This window comes from Danio rerio, chromosome 7 (assembly GCF_052040795.2).
Source record: "Danio rerio strain M-AB ecotype USA chromosome 7, GRCz13ab, whole genome shotgun sequence".
Taxonomy (NCBI): domain Eukaryota; kingdom Metazoa; phylum Chordata; class Actinopteri; order Cypriniformes; family Danionidae; genus Danio; species Danio rerio.
This window is the reverse complement of record NC_141027.1, coordinates 29,068,044-29,095,508: the sequence shown is the minus strand read 5'-3', so window position 1 is coordinate 29,095,508 and position 27,465 is coordinate 29,068,044. Positions and strand designations below refer to the sequence as shown.

General features: G+C 35.3%; 3 protein-coding genes across 4 annotated transcripts in view; all 3 read right to left on the bottom strand.

Moving 5' to 3' along the window:
* Positions 1-1,382: 1,382 nt before the first annotated feature.
* Positions 1,383-10,100, bottom strand: LOC141375374 (G protein-coupled receptor 4-like). Its single transcript, XM_087261336.1, has 2 exons — positions 10,066-10,100; positions 1,383-6,562 (listed from the first exon to the last, which is right to left on the bottom strand). The coding sequence occupies exons 1-2, from the start codon at positions 10,093-10,095 to the stop codon at positions 5,630-5,632; spliced, it is 963 nt and encodes a 320-aa protein (XP_087117462.1). The 5' UTR covers positions 10,096-10,100; the 3' UTR covers positions 1,383-5,629.
* Positions 1,893-2,867, bottom strand: LOC147836001 (G protein-coupled receptor 4-like). The gene has a single exon (XM_087261335.1). The coding sequence runs from the start codon at positions 2,865-2,867 to the stop codon at positions 1,893-1,895; it is 975 nt and encodes a 324-aa protein (XP_087117461.1).
* Positions 10,101-14,120: 4,020 nt separating the features above from the next.
* Positions 14,121-27,465, bottom strand: part of dok4 (docking protein 4) — a 96,272-nt gene continuing 82,927 nt past the window's right edge. The window contains exons 5-9 of one of the 2 annotated variants that reach the window (XM_087261333.1): positions 27,340-27,459; positions 25,133-25,322; positions 24,602-24,740; positions 22,290-22,407; positions 14,121-18,252 (exon numbers count right to left, since the gene is read on the bottom strand). In XM_087261333.1, coding sequence (XP_087117459.1) covers positions 18,110-18,252; positions 22,290-22,407; positions 24,602-24,740; positions 25,133-25,322; positions 27,340-27,459 — 710 coding nt within the window. In that variant the 3' untranslated portion in view covers positions 14,121-18,109. Of the gene's footprint in view, positions 18,253-20,582; positions 20,696-20,865; positions 22,408-24,601; positions 24,741-25,132; positions 25,323-27,339; positions 27,460-27,465 lie in introns of those variants that run through there. The other variant, XR_015495744.1, reaches the window with a different exon arrangement.

The following is a 27,465-nucleotide window of genomic DNA, read 5'->3' as shown; positions in this document are numbered from 1 at the left end:
GACTGACAGCTACACCCATTTGCGCGTGCTCAGGCCAGTGTTGCCAAGTCTTCAGTTTTCCACCGAAATTGGGCAACTTTTTTGATCTGCGTCCACTCTCTGACAAATTACTGACGTTCTTTCTTCTGTTAATCTCAAAATATTTGATATTATAATATTTGAATATAAAGAAATTCTGAAAAAAGCTGAAAACCTACTGACCTCCATTCTAGAAAAAACAAAAGGAGTTGTGAGCCTACAGGTTTTCGGCTTTCTTCAGAATATTTTATTTTGTGTTTAACAGAAGAAAGTCAACCAGGCTTTGAACAAGTAACAGGTCAGTAAACGAAGACTAAATTTTAAGTTTTGTCTGAACTGTCAATTTAATGTTATATAAAAGGTCACTGAGATTTTTTTACGCACATAATCTCAGTGGATGTAAGGATCAGGAATGCAGGGTCTGTGCATTTGATTTAAAACAAAAGTTAATTCTGCTGTGGTGACCAATGATGATAAATAATGAACTAAGCTAAAGGAAAATTATTAAATGATTGAAAGGGCAATTGTTAAGAAACTACTTGTAAAAAAACACACACATTATGAATTTTAACACATTTAGCACCACTCCAAAGATGAATGGCATCAAAGTCTACCTTTATTATAAAAATATTACTTATTTTCACTGACAGCTTTAAAGATCCATTAATACAGCATTTTTTTATTCTGTGAAAATATATACATTCATTCATTTTTTTGTCGGCTTAGTCCCTTTATTAATCCGGGGTCGCCACAGCAGAATGAACTGCCAACTTATCCAGCAAGTTTTTACTCAGTGGATGCCCTTCCAGCCGCAACCCATCTCCTGTCAAAAGTTTGGGGGTCAGTTTTTTTTTCAAATGTACTTTTTTTTTGAAAAAATTATTCTGTTCATCAAGGCAGCAGTTATTAAATGAAAAAAAAAATGATTAATTGACTCTGAAAATTCACCTTTAAAATCACTGGAATAAAGGATTAAATTAAATGATAAACTACTTTTGAACAGTTCCTTTGTAGTGCAATAACATTTCACAGTTTTACAATTTGTTCTGTTTTTTTTTATTAAATAAATGCAGCCTTTATGAAAAGAATAAGCTTTTTTAAATTTTATTTTTAAACATTTAAAAATCCTACTGACCCCAAAATTTTGGCTGGTAGTGTATTAGTTTTCACCCAGACTAGCCACAACATTTACTTACATTACCTCTGCTGCTAATGCTGGTGAATTAAAAAAAAAAGTCTGCCATTTATTTTTATACTCAGCTATGCACTGATAAAATGTAGTTTATTACAGTGGGTCAGGGAAGAAACAACACAGCCCAAAAGTTAATTTTCATTTTTCCAAAAATAAACACATTCTAATAATCAGTTTGATAATCACAAGTTTAATTCAGGTGATAGCAAATTCAGTGGAATAGAAATGCTTGTGTACTGTTTTTATAACATTGTTAAGTTTACAGAGATATATAGCAGAACATTTTGTTTTGATAGAGCCCTTCCGGGGCGAACGATTAAACCTTATCGTAATTATCTGCATTTAGCAGTAAATACAAGATAAAGATATCTATTCACAACAGAAATGCAATGGCACCAACGTTAAGTGCAGTGTACAATATTAATATTTAGGATACAGGTATATCAGTCCATGCCTAAATTCCAGATTAATGACAAATGGTATAGTAAATATGTGCAGTAATGGGCATTTAAACAATTACTCAATAGTTTTAAACGCACAAATCACATTTAAATAAGTTTTAACGACATTTAAATCATTTAACAACACATAAAGGCATGTTTACAATTGCAAAAATGTGAACATCTGCATTAGGAGTCAACAAACCTATGCAGACCAGTGATATTTACTCAGATTACAGCGGTTAATCTGTTTGGACACTGATTTGCACTTCACTCCTACCAGAAAAAGAATTGACGGAGTTTGCTCTCTGCGTCTGATCTTCATGTGACCTTTCACAACATAAACATTTAAACATGCTGTTAGCATCTTTCCTTAAGAAAATATAGAGCAAAGTGTCAGCAAGTGGATTTAAGTACACTAGGGTTTCTGACACTGAGTGTAAGTAAAAAGGATTTGACTGACCGCTCTCAAAGGATAACGACAAAATGCTGCTTTCGACAATGCTTGGCATGAACAACACAGTGTAATTGAAAAGCACAAGAGCCAGAATCCACAGAATCCTCTTCTTTTCATCAGGAGTGACTGAGATTGAATGAGAGAGGGCTCTCCAGGAGCCCACAAAGGAAAACACAACCAGTGGATAAGGCAACAAAAAAAGAAAAACACTTACGATAAACAAATGTTCCAGATGCCCTTTAAATGCAATAGTCACATCGATTACTACACATGCACATGGTACTGCCCAAACAAAGACGCATATCAGAATTGTATTCTTTGACGTGTTATGAAGTCTGTACCAAACAGGGTATTTGATCATGATGTATCTTTCCATAGATATACAGACCATAAAACCTATGTTAGCTACTATGCCCATTGAATAAACATAGTAGAGAATTCCAACTACAAGATTGAACATACCAAAAGTGATGATGGGTCTGAAACAAATCTGTATGACATCAGCGATGAAGAGGTTTATGACAAATATGGGCACAGTATGGTTAGGTTTAAACAGACAGCACAAACCATAGAATGCGAGACACAATAGAGAAAGGTTAAATGAGAAAATAATCCAGATAATCACAGCTTCAGTTTTGGATATGCAGAAAACCTTTTCCAGGAATTTCAATTTGGAGACATCGATTTCCCATGGAAATTGTCCTATTTCCAGTCTGAAAGTCTTGTTATTCGAAAGTCTTGTTATTTCAGTACAAACCATTTCCTCTCCTGGATAGGCTCTGGTATGAACTAAAATGAAAACAGTTAATTTGTTGAGCTTTATAGTTTACACAGTGTCACCAGATGCAACACAAATTGGTTGTCAAGATTGTTAGTGCATCACTGATTACTTAAACTTCACTATTTCACGTCTATTTTTAAAAAAATAAAATGTCATAAATGAGAATTTGCTCATGCAGTCTAAGTGGATGAATGATACAGACAGCAAATGGTAAGTGTATCAGCAATGTTGCATGAAAATGAAAGCCAGTTGGAAGGAAAATACAATATGTGAAATTAACAGCAGTGCACAAATGAATGCCATAAAAGTCTAACTTTACAAAAATCTGATATTTTTTCCTTAATAGTTTTACATATCTCATTATTCAGTTGTTTATGGCTAAAAGAGACTTTAGAGAGCTGTGCAATCCATATACATGAACATTTTCAGCAGGAAGCTTTTGTATATGAAAGATCCATTTAAAAAGCAGCTAAGAAAGTCACACTTTACAATACGGTTTAATTAGTTAATGTTAGTATACTTACTAACATATCCTAATAATGAACAATACTTGTACACTTTAAGAAATTCTGGGTTATTTAAACCCAATTTGGGTTATATATGGACTAACCTAGATGTTGGGATAAATTTGCCCTTTTAATAATAATAATAATAAAAAATACCTATAGGAGTTGATTTGGTCCATATTACACTCAGAATCGGGTTGAAATAAACCTGCATTTTATGACGGAAGTATTTACTTATGCACAAATAAAGTTCTTTACTTCTTAAATAAAGTTGTTTCGTTCTTTATTAACATGATGAACAAATTTAAATGATGAACATTTTATTCAATAACTAATGTAAACAAATCCATTCATTCATTCATTTTCTTTTCGGCTTAGTCACTTTATTTATCTGGGCCCGCCCCAGCGGAATGAACCGTCAACTTATCCAGCACATGTTTTACACAGCGGATGCCCTTCCAGCTGCAACCCATCACTGGGTAAAATGTAAACAAATGATGTAAAAAATAATTGTTCATTGTTTGTTCATGTTATGAACTAATACAACCTCATTTTAAATTTTTGAAACAGATAAGAGGAGCTTTAATCTTAAACAACACAAAGGCTTCAGCTGAGATTTCATGCACATCATTAAATCTTGTCATTAGATAATGCATTGTAAACTGCTAATTAAACTTGCCATTTAAAAGTGGTGGTGATTATAAGGTGTCCAATTGGTTTTTAACATTTGTATCAAGCGGAAATACATGACGATGATGATGATCTCTGCATTGTCAGTGTACAATCATGCATTTATTTCCTCCACAAAAATGCTGTATAAAATACCTTATAATAATTTACAACACATAAAATAATGCACTAGTAACATCTGAAGAGAACAATAATCTGCAAAAATAATAATAATAAAAATCTGACAAATAATTCCCAAGTGAGCAAAGGAAAAATGGATTTACCTGACAATGAGCTGCTGCTGGATTACAGTTGAAAGCAAGTGATGAAGAAACAGCAAAGAGAGGAAGAAGCCACTAATGCTTCACTAGATCCATCCACCAAAAGCTCTGTGTTTTTGTCATACGATCACACAATCAGAATAGTATTTGCCTAGCATTATTATTCGCTAGCATTAGCGAAATTTAATTACGCTCACTGGGATTGACAGAAACGCTGTTGCATTTAAAACATGAGTAATGATGACGAGCATACAGTAAAGTGGTTAAATGGGGGTAAATTGTTTCCTGTGATGTCCTTGATCATTTTCAGTGACATAAAAGAAACAGTATGAACATTTGTGGTCTGATGTTTAAAACTCTCAAACATACAGTTGAAGTCAGAATTATTAAACCCCTTTGAATTTTTTTTCATTTTTTTATTATTTTCCAAATTATGTTTAACAGAGCACAGAAATTTTCACAGTATGTCTGATAATATTTTTTTCTTCTGCAGAAAGTCTTATTTGTTTTATTTCAGCTAGAATAAAAGCAGTTTTTAATTTTTGTAAAAACCATTTTAAGGTCAAGATTATTAGCCCCTTTTAGCTATTATATATTAGCTATATATTTTTCGATGGTCACACTTTACAATAAGGTTCATTAGTTAATCTTAAGTAATGCATTTACTAACATGAACAATACATTTTACTACAGTATATATTCATGTTAATAAACGTTAGTTAATGAAAATACAGTTGTTCATTGTTAGTTAATGTTAACTCATGGTCCATTAACTAATGTTAGCAAGCATGGACTTGAATGTTAATAATGCATTAGTAAATGTTTAATTATGGTTATTAAATGCTGTACAAGTGTTGTTTATGATTAGTTCATGTTAGTAAATGCATTAACTAATGAACTTTATTGTAAAGTGTTACCTTTTTGATAGTCTACAGAACAAACCATCGTTATACAATAACTTGCCTAATTACCCTGACCTGTCTAGCTAACCTAATTAACCTAGTTAAACCTTTAAATGTTACTTTAAGCTGTATAGAAGAGTCTTGAAAAATATCTAGTTAAATATTATTTACTGTCATCATGGCAAAGATAAAATAAATCAGTTTTAAGAAATGAGTTATTGAAACTATTATGATTAGAAATGTATTGAAGAAATCTTCTCTCTGTTAAACAGAAATTGGGGACATAAATAAACAGGGGGGCTGATAATTCAAGGGGTTTAATAAGTCTGACTGCTGGTTCAACCTTCACAAGAACACAGCAACTTTAGATTTGGACAATCAGGCTACACATGATTTTCGCTTTGCTCCTTACAACATGAACATCTAAGCATGCGATTAGCATCCTTACATACGAAGACATACAGCAAGGAGTCAGCAAGTGGATTTAAATACAACAAAAACCCTGCCACTGAATGTAAACGTTGATAATAACCACTTAATCCAAGCTCAAAGGAAACTGCGAAAATGGAATTTTGGACAATGCATGGCATAAACAGCACTGTGTAACTGAAAAGCACTAGAGCCAGAATCCTCAAAATCCTCTTCTTTTCATCAGGAGAGACTGAGATCGAAGGTGAGAGTGCTCTCCATGAGCCCACAAAGGAAAACACAACTACTGGATAAGGCAACAAAAAAAGAAAAACAGCTAAAATGAACGAATGTTCCAGATTCCACTTAAACGCAACCGTCACATTAATAATCATAAATCCAACTGCCGATGCCCAAACGAACAAGCATATCAGAAGTGAATTCCTGCTGGTGTGATGGAGTCTGTACCAAACAGGGTATTTGATCATGACGTATCTCTCCATAGATATACAGACCATGAATCCAATATTAACCACTATGCTCATGATATAAATATAAAAGATAAAAAAGATGAAAGCATTCATTGAACAAATATGAAGAAAAGGCTTGAAACAAATCTGTATGATATCGCAAGCGAACAGGTTGATGACAAACACAGGAAGAGCGTGGTTAGACCTGAGCATATAGCACAATCCACAGATGGCCAGGCTCAGGACGAGGACATCGATGAAGAAAATAATCCAGATAAGCATCATTTCAGATCTGGATGCACAGAATGCATGTTTCACAGATGTCCAGTTCAATCCTTCTATCAACCAGTTTAAGTGATTTAGCTGGCCTGGTGTTGTCATTTCGGCTGGGGTTTCAGCATAGGTCATTTGCTGCGAATTGGTCATAGAATGTTCAAGCTGAAATCAAAACAAGTGTGTTTTCAATTCAGACTAATCAAATGATATATAATGTTACCTCAAAGTATAACGAATTACATGAATGTGATTCTAGGCAAACCTTAGAGGACCTGCAAATTTATTTTACTCATTTTTGCACAATGGCACTGCATGCACTGCACCAAGTCAAAGTACACTGCTTATTCAAAAAAAGTCACACACTAATATTTTGTTAAATCCCCTTTAGCTTTGATTACAGCATGGATTTGCTGTGCTATCATTTCAATATGTTTCAGTGTTCAATTTATTCCAATCCAGACTTGCATAGATTTTTTTTTTTTGCCAAGAGAGTTGGACTACTGCAAAGATTACTGCATTAAAAGGGTTGAGGTCTGGACTCTATGGTGGCTAATTCATGTGCTAGAAGGATGCCTAATGCTCCCTGAATCACTCACACTTTGAGCTCAATGAATACTTGCAATATGCCTGTGCCATCAGGGAAGAAAACAAATTCTGTGATGGATTAATCTGGTCATTCGGTATATTAATTTAGTCGGCTGACTTTACTCTTTAGGGACAAAACAGTGCTAAACCTACACTGTAAAAAGCAATAGCAGTTCTCACTAATAAAAGTAAGTGCAGTTAACTTATTATAAATAAGTTTGTTCACCTCACATTATTTAAACAAGTAATTTACTTACTTTTTTACCCAACTTACCCAACTTTTTAGCACATTAAGTTTTTGAATTAAATAGATTTAAGTAATCTTGACTTATATTTACAACTTTTGAGTGGTCATGCGTCAAAAGCATGTTAATGATAGAGAAGGATAATGAGGGAATTGAAAAAACAGGTGGCGCAGTGGGTAGCGCTGTCGCCTTATAGCAAGAAAGACGCTGGTTTAAGCACCGGCTGGGTCAGTTGGCATTTCTGTGTGGCGTTAAAGGTGAATTGGTCAAGCTAAATTGTCTAGTGTATGTGTATGTTCTGGTATTGTTGATTAGGGGTTTAGCATTGCGCTAACGACCAACCTTGTAAAAATGACATGTTATGAAACACCAATATGATGTGGCTAAATATTAACTTTGATATTGATGGCCCTGGGAGTAAGTAAGGCATTTGTTTTTGTCTTTACTTAAATGTTTTAGTTCAGCTTACTTGATAATTTTAAGGCAATTGGCTTGCTAATATTTTCCTATTAATGTGAACACTAATATGAAGTTAACACTAATTATTTTGAGTCAAAATTACTGAACTTTATTAAGAAATTGTAAATACAAACTGATTGAAGTTATGCTCCTTTAAAATGAATACACTATTTTACTCTGAAATGTTAAGGTAATCAGTTTTCTCAGTTTTTCTAAGTAAAGTCAACTTATTACATTTTACAGTGTAGACCTGCAGCATCCACAGACCACAACACTTCCCCCACAGCCACTAGGAATGGTGGGTGCATCCTTTCATCTGCTTACCATTCATTCATTCATTCATTCATTCATTCATTCATTCATTCATTCATTCATTCATTCATTCATTCATTTTCTCGTCGGCTTAGTCACTTTATTGTTCTGGGGTCGCCAGAGCAGAATGAAACACCAACTTATACAGCATATGTTTTACACAGCGGATGCCCTTCCAGCCGCAACCCATCACTGGGGAACACCCATACACACACAAACACTGTGGACAATTTAGCCAACCCAACTTACCTATACCACATGTCTTTGGACTTGTGGGGGAAACCGGAACACCTGGAGGAAACCTTTGGGAACACGAGGAGAACATGCAAACTCCACACAAAAATGCCAACTGACCCAGCCGAGGCTCGAACCAGCGGCTTTTTAGCTGTGAGGCGAGAGTGCTACCCACTGTGCCACTGTGTTGACCCTCATCTGCCTTAGAACTTAATTCAATTAAGGAAAAATTTTCCAGGAAATTGAATTATTTTAACTTATCTCAATTAAATTATTTCAACTTATTTGAATGTTGTTATTTAAACTTATTTTACTTAGACAGAACCCCTAAGCAAAACGCATTTTGTCAAATTATTTTCATTTGATTTTTCAGAATTTTCTGCTTTTTGTTGCAGTTCAACCTGCAATTGTTTTAATACTGCCTACAGTTGATTGGGACTAATCTCAAAACTGGTTTTAGCACAGTTGTGGCTCACTGAATGAAGTAACATTCAGTGTTATTGAAGCTGCCAAAAGCATAAGCGCTACTCTTCTTCAATGTTGTAACCTCAAAACTCAAAACCTTACATGAAATTCATTAAAAACTTTCAACTAAGTGAGGGTTAAAATCTATAAAGTCTTTTTTGTAACATAAAACAGCTAAGATTACTTTTATTTTTAAATTCCCCCTTAATGCGATCTCATTAACAACACAATTAATTTCATGCTGTCCTACACAAAACAATTAAGTTAACAAATTTTATTTTGGGGTGACACGGTGGGCATTGGTTAGCACCGTCACTTTACACCTTACAGCAAGAAGGTTGCTGAGCCCCCGGCTAGTCACTTGGCATTTCTTTCCATGTTCTTCCCATGTTCGCGTGGGTTTCCTCCGGGTGCTCTGGTTTCCCACACAGTCCAAAGACATGTGGAATAGGTGAATTGGGTAAGCTAAATTGTCCATAGTGTATGTGTGTGAATGAGTGTGTATGGATGTTTCCTAGTACTGGGTTGCAGCTGGAAGGGCATCCGCTGTGTAAAACATGCTGGATAAGTTGGCGGTTCAGTCTGCTGTGGTGACTTAAGACTACAGCTGTTTAGTCCCACTACTTTGAGTTCTTTTTGCATTGTGCATGAAGGAATGCTCTTGCACCATTAAACAGAGAATTTAAGTGATTGTCTATCTTGATCATTCAAGATTATTTTCGGACCATGTTTCTTCATCCGTCTGAATTTTAATAATGTGTTGGACAGTTCTTATTTTAGTAGTTTCGTCAATCTAATTGAATGTTTTCTTTGCTTTATGCCTGCAAAGACTCCTCTGAAACAGAATAACATCTTTTGCACATGGGCTTTCCAACATGGTTGTTTCATAAATGAGAAACTTCTTCCTGCATCAGTTACGGTTAAATAACTTGTTACCAGCTGAAACATTATCATGCGAAAAGCTCTTAATCCAGGTGGTCCCACAGGCAGTGTACTTACATATAGTAAGGATATCCATGTTAAGTAAATTTCTTCATCGGCACGGTAATAGCCTGCTTTTCTACATATTGTTCATGCAATTTGTAAATGCTCATTTTGCACTATTTTGTTTGTCAGCAAAGCGAGAATTAAAAGGTATGCATGACATCAAATTCAAAGTATATATTTTTATTGGTCATAACTTCAGAAATTAATAAATTAGGCACCTTTAAAATGGTACTTATTTTAAATGGCTGCGTACACAGCCAAAAATAAAAATACATAACAGAAATTGCTTTAAAGTGACTTTGAAGGAAATTGTTAATTAAATTGTAAAATAAATAAAAAATGTGTAGTAAATGGTAGAATAGTTTGGCAGTAAATTACCTGTACCATGTCTGTTACATTTATGGACATTTTCTTCAACCCTATAACACACAAACAATGAAATGCAGAATTCAAGATACAAGTAACTCAACAGAAAAAAAAGGTAATACAAGAAATTGCTTAATATTACAATACATCACTTCATATTTTTATGTTACGCCATCTTTGTGTATAAATATATGTGTATCACTTTACAACAAGGTTCCATTTATTTACATTAGTTTCTGCATTAACAAATAGGCTACAAAATTTGATATAAATATGAATTAATAGAACCAGGTTGACATGAACTAACAATAATTCAGTGTTTATTAGCTATGATTTACTAAGAATAATAACCACTGCAACTGCATTGCTAAGAGTTAACTATTGTTACCTAATGCATTATTAATGTCAACTAATGAACCTTATTGTAAAGTGCTACCAGTTTTCTACATTCACATTACAGTGGAGTTCTTATAATAGGTTTTACTATTTATTATTACTATGAGTAACAGCTATACCACCAACCCACAGAAGTCAACTATAAATATACTGATTTTATGAATATGCACATTAAAACATGTAATCATACCTTAATGGTATACTGAGTTTTCTTTTTCCTTTTGAGTTTTGTGAAAGTGACACAGCTGCTCAAATCTGAAACAAATCACCAATTAAGCATCATCCACTTAAAAGCAGAAATAAATTATTGAAAAGTATAGAGAAGATATAGATATATGGCTTACTTCAATAATCCGTTCCACATGTCTAATTCTAGAATTCAAACTCTACGCTGACCATGGAGTGAAATGGAATAGTATTAAATAAAAAAGCTATATTCTATGATGATAATAATGATAATAATGATAATAACAATAACACTCTAGTTTAAGTATCAATTCTCACTATTAGTGGCTTATCACTTGCCTATTATTAAGATATTGGCTTTTTATTTGTACTTATAAACATCCCAAATTCTAAATCTAACCACTACCTTCATAATAAGCAAAATATTAAAAGATTATTAAGCTAAAGGTCATAGTTAATAGTTTGTTAACCATAGTGAAATTGTACCTTAAAATAAAATATGACCAATAAATAAACAAACAAACAAACAAACATAAAATCTGATTTGCTGCTATAACATTAATGATTCACATACAGATTCTCTGCCGAAAACATTATCATAACTATCTATTTATAATAAATTATCGAATAATACAACAAACACAAGATAATAATTAAATGTTAACCACAGTATATAAGGAATAAACCTAAACATGCATGTGTACTCAGATAAGTAAAAAGCCTTGAGACATGAATAATGAGCTGATGAGGTAAGACAAAGTACAGAAAAGCTTTTACCTGACACAGAGGCTGTTGTCTGATTATGGCTAACTCTAACTGAGGAAGAAACAACATTAGAGGAAAAAGGGAGGAGTTAATAGCTAAATTGCATCCATGCCTTATGGCTTCTGCTTTTTACTTAATATGGGAGAATATTATGAGTGATAGTCAGCTAAAATGTTGCAAAATATAATTACGCTAACTCTGCATGACAAAAGTGAGCGATTATGCTGATAAAATGGCATCAGTTTTTTAGTACATGATTTACAGGCTGTTCTATCCTTTCAGAATCAAGTATAATCATTTTTTTTTTAAATCTGTAAAATTAGGTTATGTCAGAAGATTGACATCCATTTGACAACTAAACATTGATGTCCTTTTGTCCACCAAAGTAATAAGAACACAAAAAGTATTATAATATTACAAAAGCTTATTCATCTGAAAGCTTCAGTTCCAAATTCACACTTTATTATGTATCCATGATATGAGTGTAAATTACCTTGATGTCAAAATGACATCAAATTGACATCTAACATTGGCAAAACACACCAAACTTGACTACAGAACTGTCCTGTAATTGATTCTTGACACCGATTTTACATGTTAATGTAAGATATTGTTTAATTTTAATGTGTTTTTTTGACATCAAGACATCCACTGGGATCGTATTGTCAACAGAAAAAGTAAGTACATAAGTAAGTAAGTAAGTAAGTCATGTGTATTTATAGAGTGCATTTATCATGTATGGTCATACACCCAAAGCACTTCACAATCATGAGGGAAGGTCTCTCCACAACACTACCAGTGTACAGTATCTTCTTGAATGATGCGACTGCAGCCACAGGACAACTGCGCCAGTGTGCTCACCACACACCAGCTATAGGTGCAGAGACAGTGATAGAGCCAATTGTGTAGATGGGGATGATTGGAAGGTCATGATGGGTAAGGGCCGATGGAGGAAATTTGGCCAGGACACCAGGGTTACACCCCTAGTCTTTACTAGAAGTGCAATGGGATTTTTAATGAGCACAGAGAGTCAGGACCTCAGCTTAACTTCTCATTCAAAAGACGGCGCTCCCTTTCACTTTACTGGGGCATTAGAACTTGCATTGATGACAGGTTGAGCGCCCCCTGCTGGCCACACGAACACCACTCACTAACACCACTTCCAACAGCAACCTAGTTTTCTCATGTGGTCTTCCATCCAGGTACAGACCAGGCTCAACCCTGTTTAGCTTTAGTGAGTAACCGGTTTTAGGCTGCAGGGTGATATGGCTGTGACTAAAATAGAAAAAGAGCAGTGTTATGGAGGGTAATATGGGGAAGTCACTTTCTGGTTATTCATTGTATATATTAAGGAAACTTACTGTTAATCAGTTTGCAGATTTTTTCTGTAGCATTAAAAAATGTACTATTGAATCTCAGCCATTGCCATGTACCTCTTGACTTAAGCGATCCTAATTGTCATTAAAATGATCATAACGACCTGCTGTTTTAATAAAAAAAACTTTATTGAAAAAAAAATCTGTAAAATATTTTAGCACAAATATTACAGAACACACATGTTATTTAGCAATTAAAACTCATGCAAAGGGTTTCTACTCATGCTCAGATGTCAGTCAGAACTGAACTGGCGAAGCATCACTGTAAATATCTCTAGGTTCCACACAATTCCTTCATAATGTCCCAACACAAATCCATTAAGTAATTTTTTCAAATTTAAGTAGACTAAACATAAAACAATTAAGTTGCCCCCTAAAAAAGCTCAAAAATTGTGTTGATTCAGCTCATTTTAAAAAAGAAGTGTGAACAAGCAGCAAAAATAATGTTCATCACGCTTCTCATTATAAATACAGAGCACTGAAGCTTTATTTATGATGCCATGTACTTTATTTCTTAAGGATCTTAATTACTAGAGTCCTTGTGATTTTACCACATCTTAAATCATCAATAATTTCAGCAGTAGTGCTGCTGTCTCATAAAAAGGTGAAGGATATCCTTGTTTTGTTAAGCATAGTGTCAATAAAGCATACCCTTAGGTCCAGAATCTTTCCAGTGAACCTGCTGGCTGTTTATTTACAAATTTAGATAACACTTTATTTTGATGATCCACTTGAGTATTAGTAGACTGTCTGCTTAATATCTGTTGATTCTGCTCCTTCAACAGACATTTAACTGACTATAAGAAACTTTGCAAGTACATGTCAACTTACACAAACCCTAAACTCAACCTATCAGTCTACTTATGACCATGTAGATGCAATGTAAATTAAATTTAACAAACGGACCATCAAAATAAAGTGTGACCCATTTATTTCAAGCTGGATGCTCAATTACAAGTGAAATCAATTATTTTTAGAAGAATAATAATAAATCATAAGGAATTGTGCACTATTAATGTGTGGATTACTTAGCAACAACTTAAGAAAATCCTGTTGTTTTTGTATATTTGTAAAATACAGCAATGTAAAGCAATTGTTAGGAACAAATGTGCAAATTGCAAAACAGAGACATAGAGGAAAACATTTCTAGAACAATCACCCCGTATACGTTTATAAGTTTTGATTTGATGTTTCTGTCTCTTACCAAGGCAGCATGTATTTGCCCAAAATGCATTTTTACAGTACCATCGTTGAGAATAACGATTGTGATATAAAAACGTTGATCTTTTTTTAATATATTTGAAAATGTGATTCATTCCTGTAATGTCAAAGATGATATACCAGTTTTACTCTCATGTTTTATCAATTTAATGCATCCTTGCTGAATACATTTCAATAAAAAAAGAATCTGACACTGAACATTTGAATGGTAGAGTACAGTTATTTATGTGGGCAGAGTTTAGCAACAATACACACTGATTGATGACTTGGCAACCATTAAGAAAAGAATCAAACAATTATCAAAAAAATTTAAATAAACTACTGATGAAAACAAATGTTCACAATGGGCACCTGGCAGAATCCTCTGTTTTTATGATCAAAAAATAAAATCATGACAATCAGATCATCTCAAGTCCTTTTAAATGCGCATGACGTCATTTATAGACCATTTCAATGTGGTGATGTCATTGGCTCATGAACATTTCCTGCTTGTTATCAATCTATTTCATAACTGTAACAAGAGGCAACTCAATCATAACTTTAAAACAGCTATTAAAAAATCATTTATTAATATGAAGACCTTTTGGGATTCTCAGAAGCTATGGAAATCCATAATGTAAAACAGGAAATACGTTAGGCTCATTGTTACTGTGTGCATCCCTCAAAATGGTCTATTAAATCCTAGCACTGAACGACAGTCAAACCCTCAGGACTGAAGCTCAATCAGAAAAGGCAACAAAGTTAATTCTGTTGCAGACAAATCATTTATAGATCATCTACATTAGCCAATTTGAGTTTATTTATGACCTTTGGGACACATATTAATGATTCGACACAACAGAAATGAGCAGAATAGCTTAACTAGCAAAGGCTAACCAGCTTGATCAAACTCCAACAGATTGCATGAGAAACTTGGCTCAATTTGTGCTAACTGCTTATCTGCAGATCCATCATAATGGGTTTCATACTGAGAATGAATGCCTTAATGAGAAACTTGCCAGTGAGCTACACAATATTTATGTCTGCTGAAAAAATAAAAGCAATTATGGCACCCTTAATTTCATGGAAATCATTGGAAAGCAAGAAACATGTATCGTTTGAGGCCTACCACTTTATTTAAGATACAGTAAGGCTTTTCACACTCTGCTAATACCCATATTGTCATTCTCAATCTCGGATTGGAAACCCTGGATAAAGGTTAAAGAAACTAGAATAGAGTTAGTTGTCAAACATCAGTGCTGCTAGGGTGTATATCATTATGTAATGGTCTTATGTAATTAATGGTGGATGTTTTCCATTAAATTAGTGTGAAAATTGTCATTAATTTACAAATATTTAAGAAAATGTTACTGATTAAAGCTGAATATTTTCTGTGAAAAGCTTGGATAAGTTGATGTCTTCTGCAATTTAATGGCAGTTTAGAAAATCAATGGTATTCTGATGCCTTGGATCAGTTCTTTTACTTCAATATGCAAAGATCTAGACATAATGTAACACATGCGTATTTGATAACTGTTTTGTTTTCTAATTGATTTAATGTATACGCACTGATTTTAATAACCAACTGCTTTTTTCCAAGACACCATTAGATGCTATTGTTCATAGCTAATTGTTTTATTTCGAAAACACTATCATAGTGATCTTTGTTTTACCTCAGTGTGATCTCAAGGCTGAAAATTGGCTGCTGAAGTCTGAATTTGAGATAGCTGTGCTTTTTTTTATAGGATTATTATCTTAATCAGTGTTGAGGGTGATGCATTACAAGTAACCCCAGTTGTGTAATAATATTACTTTTCTAAGAAACAAGTAAAATAACGCATTACGTTTTTAAAAAAAGTAATAATATTGAATTTACTTTATTTAAAATGTAATGCAAGTTACTTTTTAGTTAAATTAATTAGCTTTTTAAAAAAAAAATGCTAAATTAAAATTAAAGTAGCCACAATGAATTACGCAGTCAATAAGAGAATGTGTTCATTATTTTGAACGCATCAAAGGAAAGGAAAAGGGGAAATGTCTTGATGGAGAGTAAGTTTACCTAGGACAATAGTGGAAAAGAAGCAATTCGAATTCCAACAATTTCATTTGTACATTGTAGTTTATTTGGTTCCACGCCTCCTTTTAAAAATCATACATTTTGTATGAATTAGCCACTAAACTGACAAAAAGTTAAATAGTTATGTTTCCTTTGAGATCAGGCTAAGGCAACATGTAATCTTTAATACTTAATCTACATCTAACTTATGACTAGGCCTGCACAGAATATGCAAACGCAGAAATCCACAGATTTTGAGGCCATCATTGAGTCTATGTATGAACTTCTGTAAATGTGTGTAAATTTATATTTACTCAGTTTTTTTTATTAATTTCACTAATATTATTGTGATGTAATAATAGTAATATTAAAATGATTTATTTACAATACAGTTCCTAAAGTAACATTTTTTGTCTTTTAGTAGAGATATTATATGAGAGACTTGCTTTGTTTACCCAATAAGTGGATCTAATTGGATTTGCAATGTGAACATTCAATAAAAGTATAAAAGCTATTGTTTTTATTTCGTATATTACGCTTTTAGTTACGATACTTCCAAAATAATTGTGCATAAATCCGCAGATTTTTTACAAAATTCTCAACATAAATAGTAAAAAAATGTCTGCAGATTCTGTCTGGTCCTACTTATGAGATCCAAAACTTGTTAAAATTGGCAAACTTGTGATACAGTGTTAAACAACGCAATTGTATTTTGATATGGGTAGATATTCAGCAAGTGATAGCAATCAAGTGTCACGATCTTGTGCCTTGGACAGTCACAGATACATTACAAACTGCCTCGTTTTTCAGGGAAAACAGTCAAACAGTCAAAATAGATAATAATAATCCTAAAAGTCCATTCATTTTACATAAAAATGTTAGCTTGGAGTAATATACAACAACAGGAACCAAAACCTTAAAGACTTGTGGTCATGTCATGTGCTGCATTCATCCAATCATTGAAGAAATAATGCAGACATCAACTCAGGGCTAAGCAATCATACAAATCCCCCAGGAGTAGTTGTTTACCTAGTATAAATAATAAGCAGCATGAAACGTGAAGATTTAGAATGACTCAGGGTTAACTTGATAAGTGTGAAAAGCCCTGATGTTTTTCTCCTCATTCACAATGCCAGTACAAACCCTTTTACATACAGAACTGCTGAGCTGCTAAGGAAAACCCTACTAATATACACCGCAATCTGTCTTGTGCTTTGTTGGTAAACTTCAATAAATAAATAAATAATTCATTCCTCCACCTCAGATGGGTATAATAATCTTTGTTCCCCTCTAAACGCGGATCTCTGACCCTCAAAACATTGTCCCAATAAAACAGTGGACCAGCGAGTCTGAAAAGATCAACAAGTACACAAAGTGCACAAGCGAGTCCCTCACCTCCGTCCAATGGCTTTCTTCATAATGACAAGGAGAGCGGGACGGCATTACAGCTGTCCATTAAGTCACTTTAACAGAAGAGAAAAGGAGAAACAAACCAGACGACCAAAATGCCACTCTCAGAAACAGCTCCCAGTTCCACAGAGTCCTCCGTCAGACATGCCAATCAAATGAAAATTAAAGCATCTGATCAAAACACACTTTGGATTTCTACTCACACTGGAGAGCAGGAGTGTTATCCTCTGAGGGCCCTTCCACCAGGGCTGCAGTGGTTGTGTCTTAGACGTGTAGGGCTTTCTACATGTGTCTAAGCTGTTTACCATGGGGGACCATGCATAGGGTTGAAGAGCGTGCACGAGATTAAGAGTTAGAATAAGAGATACTACTAAGAAGAACCTACAGTGGAGTTTCTACTCCCACCAAGAGTGACCATATTGCACTGTGAGCCGGTTCCATCTTTTTTTTTGTGTCTGTATGAAGGGTCTGTGCGCCCTTCAAACTTCCCAGTGCGTTCCCTCTTTCCACAGTGCGTGCCCTCGGCGTCGCTGGCAGGCTCAGGGGGAACCGAGGCAGCATGGATCTTCCCCTGCTGAAGGAGAGCTGATGGAAAAAACTTAGGGCAGAGTGCAGTGTGGAGGGAGGTCAGGAGGTGAAAAACGTGAAGGATTCACTGCGGAGCCGCTCACTCGCTGGGGTACGAGGGGTAATGTGTCGGGGGTTGAGAGCAGCCACGGCCCATAGGAAGTGTGGAGTGTCTTTCTGGAGGAAGGCGTTTAGAGAAGAGGTCACTGTCCATTCCTGGTTGAGGATCACCGTAGAGGTCACCTGAATGAGGGGAAGACGTGTCAATTAGATGGTCTAATGTTTAAAATAATTTCTTTTTTTGAGAAAACAGCCCTGCATCAATTTTGAGATTTTTAAAAATGTATTGCTATTTGCTTTTGAATAGATTCTGAGCTTCATTTTTAACAGCAGGTGGCGCTCTAGGCTACTTTTTAGTGTTTGTGCACATGTTGTTAAGCAGTGATGTGCGATACCACTGGTTTCCTATCTGATCTGATACCAAGTAAAATGAAGGCGAGTATCGGCGATACCGATCCGATACTTTGCTCTAAAATGACAGTTTGTGAAATTAAAGTAACAAGTAGTGTACAGATTTTACTCCAAGCTGAGCTATTGCAGACATTTTGGTCATTTATTTAGTTCATTACTTATTTCATAAACAAAGTTCTAAAACAAATTTGTTTCAAGAATTCAGGGAACTGCCGTTGTTTTATCATTGTCACAAAACCCCCAAAATACTGCCATATCGCCACATTTTCTCCCTCTGTACCTGAATAGTGCCTGCCTGCTAGCGATGTCTGTCTCGCCCTAGCAGCACCTGTGCCTTTCCTGCCCTTCTCTTCTGACCGCCTAGTCATGATGTTGTCATATTCTGCCTTGTGATTTATTTGTTGATGTTTGATTAGGTTTGTGGTATTTACCACAGTACCTCACTGTTTTGTTACACGTGTCACAAACCGCATCGTTAAAGTTTATGGAAGTGAAGAAGCTCCACACAACTTGGCTTGCGGTCACCCAATCCAATGACAGCATGACTGAACAACATGTGCCAGCGGACTGAGTGGCTACCTAGTGTGCTCTGCAGTTGTACAGTACCAAATTACGCATTTGAATCAGCAGGCGGAAGGACAAGTAGTTCTGACTAAGTTGACATTAATCAGATAAACTAGGGTAATTGTGGTTCCTTTCCGCTGTATTTCTATTTCCAATAAACTACATATTTTCTCCAAATTACTGAAATATCGATATTTTGATATGATAATCGATTCTAAAATATACAAAGCTGGTATCGAATCTATTGATATTTTAATATTGAAGTGTAAGAGCCATAATTTGGTATGTTTAGTTGTGTACATTTGCTGATTTCCCCCCACCCCTTTTGTTTGTGATGGTTTGCTCTGCCTTTATTGGATTGTTTTACTTGTATTACAAGATGCGAAAGTAAAAAATAAGATGCGAAAGTAAAAAGACAGAGCAGCACAGTTTTTTTTACCAGAGTTTACTGTTATACTACATGAGCAACTAGTAAACATTTTTAATGTGAATAAAACCAGAGTCAATAATTTGGCTGACTGATTTCCTAAAAATTCTGATTCCACAGTCAGGTATATAAAGGACACAGGTGAAGATACTTGGGCACATCAATGTAGCACAATTTTTGGGATATTCATTCATTCAAACATTTTATTTTCAGCTTTATTAAACAGGGGTTGCCCAGCCAACTTATCCAGCATATGTTTTATGCAGCAGATGCCCTTCCAGCTGCAACCCATCACTGGGAATCACCTATACATTCTCATTCTCACACTACAGAAAATTTAGCTTACCCAATTCACCTATAGTGCATGTCTTTGGACTTGTAGGGGAAACCAGAGCACCTGGAAGAAACCCACGTGAACACGGGGAGTAAATGCAAACTACGCACAAAAATGCCAACTGACTAGGGACTCGAACCAGCAACCTTCTTGCTGTGAGGCAACATCGCTACCCACTGCACCGCCCCCATTTTTGTGACACTATACACCTCTTCCTATTTTTATGTTAATGTGAGGGGTAGGTTTAGGATTGGGGCAGATGTTAATAAATGTAATAGTAATTTGATAATTAATATAAATAATAACTCTCATTTACTTCATGCTGGAACTGTATCCCTTCAAGCAGCAACTATATTCAGGTGAGTTATGCAATTTGGGTTTATCAGGGTTGCCAAGTTTGTAGTTTCTCCTATAATTGGGCTATTTTTGACAGATGCTGTTTTTGACAGATGCTTTAAGATGCTGTGGGGTTGTTTTTTTATTCTGTGAGTTAAAAATCTGACAAGTTGCATTAATCATTTTATATGGTTGCATTCAAATATTTAATTAGACTATATTTATATTCTACCATTGATAAAACTGTGCTAGGATGATGAAACGGAGTAAACCCACTTTTGTCAAGTGCAGAGGCAATCGAGGAGGGACGAAATAAATGGCTGTTTTTGTTTCTGTAGGATTAGATTGGTAGAACTCTCCAGCATTGTTACAAATACATGCAGATTTATCTGTTGATTTACAAATCAGTTAACATTTTGATATTTTAATTGTTTAATTTTTAAATATATCTTTAAATGTTTATGATAACAAAATTGTATAATTACTAATATTTAGTTATCTTCAAAGAAGAAACCCTGTGTATAATTTATACCAGAGGTGTCCAAAACTCAGACCTGGAGGGCCGGTGTCCTACATATTTTAGTTCCAGCCCCAATTAGACATACCTGAACCAGATAATCAAGCTCTCTCTAGGTATACTAGAAACTTCCAGTGAGTTACGTTGAAGGAAGTTCAAAAGCTAAACTATGAGGGACACCAGCCCTCCAGGACCGAGTTTGGACACCCCTGATTTATACAATGATTTAAAGTGTTAAATTGATAAATAGGTAGTGGCATAATTTGAGTTTTAAAAGGCACCCATTTTACCCCTTTTTTAAGATTTAAGATAAGTCTTTTGTATCTCCAAAATGTGTCTGTAACGTTTCAGCTCAAAACATCCATCAGATTATTTATTATGCCTTTTAGAATGTTGGAATTTTCTGCTCTGAAGACTATGTAGCTGTTTTTGTTGCCTGTGCCTTTAATGCTAGTTCACCGTGCCCACCGTTCCCATGTGCTTGTCAGAGTGTGCCTCAATCTCCGCCTCGGCTGTGTCAGATAAACAGCACAGTGACAGACATGAAGGAAGCTGATCTCATGTAATGTTTGTGAGAAATACTACAGAAAAAAGCACACACACACAGTCATACACACCACTGTTTTTGCACGGCAAATGTGACAGGATAGACGCTAATATCCACTGTTGTATGGATGTTAATGTATAAAATAAACCTTATTTACGTACACAAACCGGGATTGAAGCGTCTTCTTTTACAATTGTACTGACATGCGGCTGTGGTAATAAAGACATGCTCTGTTTAAAAAATGTTTTATACTTGTAAAACTCATTCTTGATCACATTTGATGATGATTGATGATCACAGAGAGCTGAACAGATCTTTTAATAACAGTTGCTTTGTGCACATCCTGTCTGGTTGATATGATTATACCCGTTACTATGGTGACATGTTTAAATGTGGCTGTCAATCAATCCAGTGGGTGGGGAAACCACACTCCTATGTCACGTTGTGGTGGGCCTCAAAATGGGAGAGATTTGGATTCTATTTTAAAGTCAGGAAATTTAAAAAAAGAGACAAGCTGTCTTTATATCACCCCAGTATGACTGTGGATACACTATACCTACACACAGTTCTCTCCAAACAGCTTACAAAAGATGATTTTCATTATAGGTGCCCTTTAATGTTATTGTGTTAGCTTTTGTGCAAAACCCTGGCAACCCTGTTTTTTTACATCACAAGATTATTATAACCACAGCTCACTAAATGAACACTTTTGTAATCTGTTTAAAACTTTCCTAACTTTATGATGATTATTTTAGGTTTGAGTGGTACATGTAAAGAATTAGAATAAGAAGCAGAGTATGGCTGTTTGTAAAAGGTCTGAATCCATTCAAGAGAGAATAACGGTGAATTTTAATAATCTTAGAATCAATGCAGAATAGTTTACTTGACCATATTTTTGTCACAGATGTAAAGTTTGTGCTGCTTAATATTTTTGGTGGAAACCATTAAAAATGATTTTCATATTTATTTTGACAACAGTTGTTGCAGCAGCTGTGTTTCTGCTATGCATTGACAGCCTCCTCAGTGAGAAAAATATAACCTGTTTATAAAGATGATGAAATAAATCAACAAGATGAAATCCCACCATTAGCAGAGTCCACTCCAGCCTGTGATCCGGTGATGTGGTGCCAGAAAGCACTTCGTGGTAAGATTGCTGTTGGGGTGCAAGGGTAGGACGTCCCCTCTGGACCCTTGGATAAAAGCTAAAAGAGATTAAAAAAGAGAAAACGGACAGAAATTGCATTAGTTTAATTATTTTAAAAAACATGGCATTAGCTGTTGTATGACAGGAAGAAAATTAGGTTTTTTGGACTGTAATCTCTGCAGCCCTGTTTTAATAAGCGCTGTGTGTCTATAATGAGACATGAGCGGGTTTAATGTGTTCTTAAATATCTAAATAGCTTAAAGAACATACCAAACTATGCTTAAAGACTGGCATAAGTGTTCTGTGAGTGCTATGTTTAGGGGATAGAATATACACTTTGTACAGTATAAAAAACATTATTTCCATGGAGCATGTAAAATACATGTGTGTGTGTGTGTGGGCCTTTTACGTTACAAATAAATGCATTTTTGCAAAAAGCAAAAATGTTAAGCACAACTGTTTTCCACATGGATTATAATAGCTTTGTCATCACAGAAATACATTACAGAAAAGAAAAGAAAACCTTTTAATAGCAACAAGTTACATAACTTTAAGTAAAACAGTTTTAAATAGTTACAGTATTTTACAATATTTAATATATACAACAAATGTCTTGATGAGCAAGAGTTTTCTTAATGTTATTTGAATTATTATTGCACTGAACTCCAACAATAAAATATCATTATGAATCATCATAAATGTTATCAAATTTAATATTCTGAGTATATATAGAAATCAAAGAGTGAAACTAATACATTTTAATGCATTTTTAAGACTCTTTCCAAACATTGCTGGTTCGAGTCCCTAGTCAGTAGGCATTTTTGTGTGGAGTTTGCATGTTCTCCCCGTGTTTGCGTGGGTTTCCCCCGGGTACTACGTTTCCAGAGACTTACTACGTTAAGTCCAGAGACATGTGGTATAGGTGAATTGGGTAAGTTAAATTGTCCACAGTGTATGTGTGTAAATGAGAGTGTATAGGTGTTCCCAGTTATGGGTTGCAGCTGGAAGGGCATCCGCTGCGTAAAACATGCTGGATAAGTTGGCAGTTCATACCGCTGTGGCGACCCATGATTAATAGAGGAACTAAGCCAAAAGAAAATGAATGAATGAATAAAAATGCTAATAATCACCAAGAGGCGACACGCTGGTGCGATTTGGTAAACAGCCACTAGATGCCACTAGTTCCATGCGTCTGCCATTTCGGAATGAAAATTCTAATAGAACAACAGCATATTATAAGTCTGTAAAATAAACTATTAAAAGTGCTGATGATTGTGATAGTGAGTGTTGCATTGTCATCTTTCAGGTTGTATCTTAGCTTTAATGGCCTTTTTAAATAAATAAATAAATAAAAAACAAACGTACAAAGCAGCTGCTTGCCATCGCGACAGCAATAAGATTCAATGGATGGCCGATCGCTTTCATTCCAGGATGGCGGAATCATGGGGCTGTTGCTCGGCGCAGCTGTTACAATGGAACGTTCTATTAAGTGTCGCCTCTTAGTGATTCTAAGCTCTTTGAGAACAGCAGGAACAACAGCAATGCCTTGGTTACAACAGAAAACAAAGCAGCGTGATGTCAAATCTAGTAGGATTATCTTGATTTCATGCATGCAAGTTCAGGCAAACTTTAGCATACAATTATACATTGTAAAATAAAAAATATACTAATTTAATACCTTGCAAAACAGCATTCAGGACGTTTTAATGCTAATTTTAGAGTGTTGAATTTCTTTAAATTGATTTATCAATTCTTTTATTACTTTTTAAGACCTCGCGATCACCCTTATATTTTTGCCAGAATTTTTTTATTAATAGTTAATCTGAGACTTTTCCTAAAGAGCATCTTTTGAACATTTCTACAGACATAGTTGAAGTCACGTGTTTATAACATTGACCTTAAAGTTAAGGTTTAAGGTGCGACTGTTTTTTTGTTTTTGTTTTTTTGTATTGTGACGTAGTTTCTAGAGAAACTGAATATTAAACGATAAAACAGCGGGTGTGGCTTATTTTTCTACTGCGAGCTGAATAGATGTACTAAAGCCGGCATTTCATTCAGAAAGATGGGGAAAGGGTTTGGGGAGAGTAATTACAACCAAACAGACTAACAAACAGTTTTGATTTCATGGGCACTTCAATATAGCGCAGCTTACTGTGAAGGTTTTAATGAAAAGTGTTTCAAATGAATCCAAACAGCCTATTTCCAATTTTAAATTAGAGATTTTTAGGGTGGTCTCATTTTCTTTCGATTACCTTGCTGTTTTTCTCCATTTCCATGAGGACTCTCTTATGCTGCTCAGCTATAGCCAGCGTGGAAGAATGGACCCTTTGGTAGATCTGCTCTCCTTCCCGTGTCTGGAAAGTGTACAGGCCCTCCCCACTGTCACACATCCTAAAAAAAAAGCAAGATTAACACTCAATACTCAATTCAGCATAGAAAAAACGCATACACGCTAAACATTTGTGTGATTCATATTAACAGCCACTAGGGGTCAGTGCGATATCAAACGCCGAATTTTCTCTCATCTTTTCCAACAAAGGGCATCCAGCTGGTGATGTGAATCGTCTTTTATTATTTAATCAAAGCAAAGAGACAGATAAGAACACCTAATCTGCCACTGAACTTCCTGTAATCCACTCAATAAACCCTTTTAGGAGGTCCACCATGGTTCAATAGCTTCCTCCATGCTTTCCCTACATGACCACATCAGACTGAGATTCACATTTTACAAGTTCCTGTGAATTGTCTTTCAATTTTTAATGGTGTTTTGATTATTTTTATACCTGCCAGCCTCGAAGGTGAAGCGTGTAGCGTCTCGTCCGTATCGGCGTAGCGAACAAAGCGGCCAGGTTACCAGCTTGGTGCGAGGGTTGTGAATGTCCCACAGGTAGATGTTTTCATGTGTGATCTGCATCATACACTCACCGTAGATGTCCAGATTTGGGCAGGGCAACAGGAACACATTAAAACGCTCTGAGAGGAAAAACGGTGAGAGAAAGATCAAGGTAAAAGTTTGTTTAAAGGACTGAAAACTGTTTAAAGTTATAATTCTGACAGAAAAAATGCAATATATATGCGGTAACATGTTTACTGGTTAACAATATGTACAGAATAGTTTATGGCTTTGCAGGTGAAGCTGAATCATTGTTTATTACGGTAAAAGAACATTCCTATAAGACACAGCACATCATTATTATTTTTTATACAAATCATCTGGTTTCCCTTCTTAACTGGTTTTAGTGTCATTTTATGGATAGGTCACATATAATCAATTTTATTTATACTACTACTTTCAAGCCAGTTTCCACATGTAAAGATAAAATTTTACATTCAGACATATGAATAGGGTTTGGTATATAAAATAATATCCATCCATCCATCCATCCATCCATCCATCCATCCATCCATCCATCCATCCATCCATCAATCAATCAATCAATCAATCAATCAATCAATCAATCAAGTTTGTATGTTATCAGAAACATTAAGGTGGCTTGTTGAAATGCTACCTTATTATTATTTTTATTTATCTAATTTTCCTGTTTGAGGTCATTTTTACGAACAGGTCACCTACAATCAGCCCATTCTCTTCATGTTATTTTCTGTATCAACAATTCTATCTTTAGGGTAGTTTAATTCCCCTTTGTTTATATTACCGGAAAAGAGCAATAGGGTGGTTTGTGTTCATATGTTAAATGTTTTGTTTATTTATTTATTTATCTGTGTGCTTCATTTTATAGAAAGGCCTCTTATAATGAAGTCTGATTCTACACTCATCGGCCACTTTATTACGCATAACTTACTAGTTAGTACCAGGTTGGACCCTCTTTTGCTTTCACAACTGCTTTAATTCTTCGTGGCATAGATTTAACAAGGTACTGGAAATATTCCTCAGAGATTTTGGTCCATATTGACATGATAGCATCACACAGTAGTTGTTGGTTGCACATCTATGATGTGAATCTCCCGTTCCACCACATTCCAAAGGTGCTATATTGGATTGATTTCTGGTGGCTGTGGAGGCCGTTTGAGTACAGAGAACTCTTCAAGTTCAAGAAACCAGTCTGAGATGATTCACGCTTTTTGACATGGCTTATCCTGCTGGAAGTAGCCATCAGAGTACACTGTGGTTATAAAGGGATGGACATGGTCAGCAACAATACTCAGATAGGCTGAGGTGTTGACAAGATTCTCAATTGGTACTAATGGGCCCAAAGTGTGCCAAGAAAATATCCACCACACCATTACACCACCACCACCAGCCTGAACCATTGATACAAGGCAGGATAGAGCCATGCTTTCAAGCTGTTGACGCCAAATTCTGACCCCACCATTCGAATGTCACAGTAGAAAATGAGACCAGGCTATGTTTTTCCTATTTTCTGTTGTCATTCTATTGTAATATTGTGCATGAAAATCCCAGTAGATCAGCAGTTTCTGAAATACTTAGACCAGCCCGTCTGGCATTAACAATCATGCCACATTCAAAGTCACTTAAATCACCTTTCTTCCCCATTCTGTTGCTTGGTTTGAACTGCAGCAGATCGTCTTAACCATGTCTACATGTTCAAATGCATTGAGTTGCTGCCACGTGATTGGCTGTTTATAAATTTGCATTAACAAGCAGTTGGACAGGTGTACCTAATAGAGTGGCCGGTGAGTATATATCTTGCTTCACCTTTTTAATTTTTAACAGTTTTGCTCATTTTTTATTGTATTCTTAAATACATTTTGAAGTTATAAAATATAAAGGCATAGGTAAGTCATCCCATGAAACATGTTAAGGTGTAAACATGGTTTTAGGCTACATTTTTGGCATCTGCAACTAGTTTTTTTTTCATATTTTTTTAAAGATATTTGTGATTGTAAGTGTACATTAACCACTACCATATTTTCATAAAACTATAAAAACATAAGGCTCTGTCATTGAAGAGGAACAAGCCACAGGAGCCAAGCTTATATGCAAGCAATAGTATAAATGTCTGTATACCTGTGTGTTCACACTGAACTCCAGCGGCCAGGAGGTCTGGCTCTCCAAGACTAATGTCATTCAGACGCGTCCCCAGGCACTCGATAGACAAGGTCTTAAACCACTCCTCAGCCTCCAGCTCTGAGA

What these genes read in the sequence shown, in the direction of transcription:
- LOC141375374 (XM_087261336.1), bottom strand. Translation starts at nt 10,095, where the DNA reads ATGTCCATAAATGTAACAGACATGGTACAG. An exon ending in ATGTAACAGACATGGTACAG is followed by an intron (nt 6,563 to 10,065) that starts GTAATTTACTGC and finishes TTTTGATTTCAG; the next exon opens with CTTGAACATTCTATGACCAA.
- LOC147836001 (XM_087261335.1), bottom strand. Translation starts at nt 2,867, where the DNA reads ATGGTTTGTACTGAAATAACAAGACTTTCGAATAACAAGACTTTCAGA.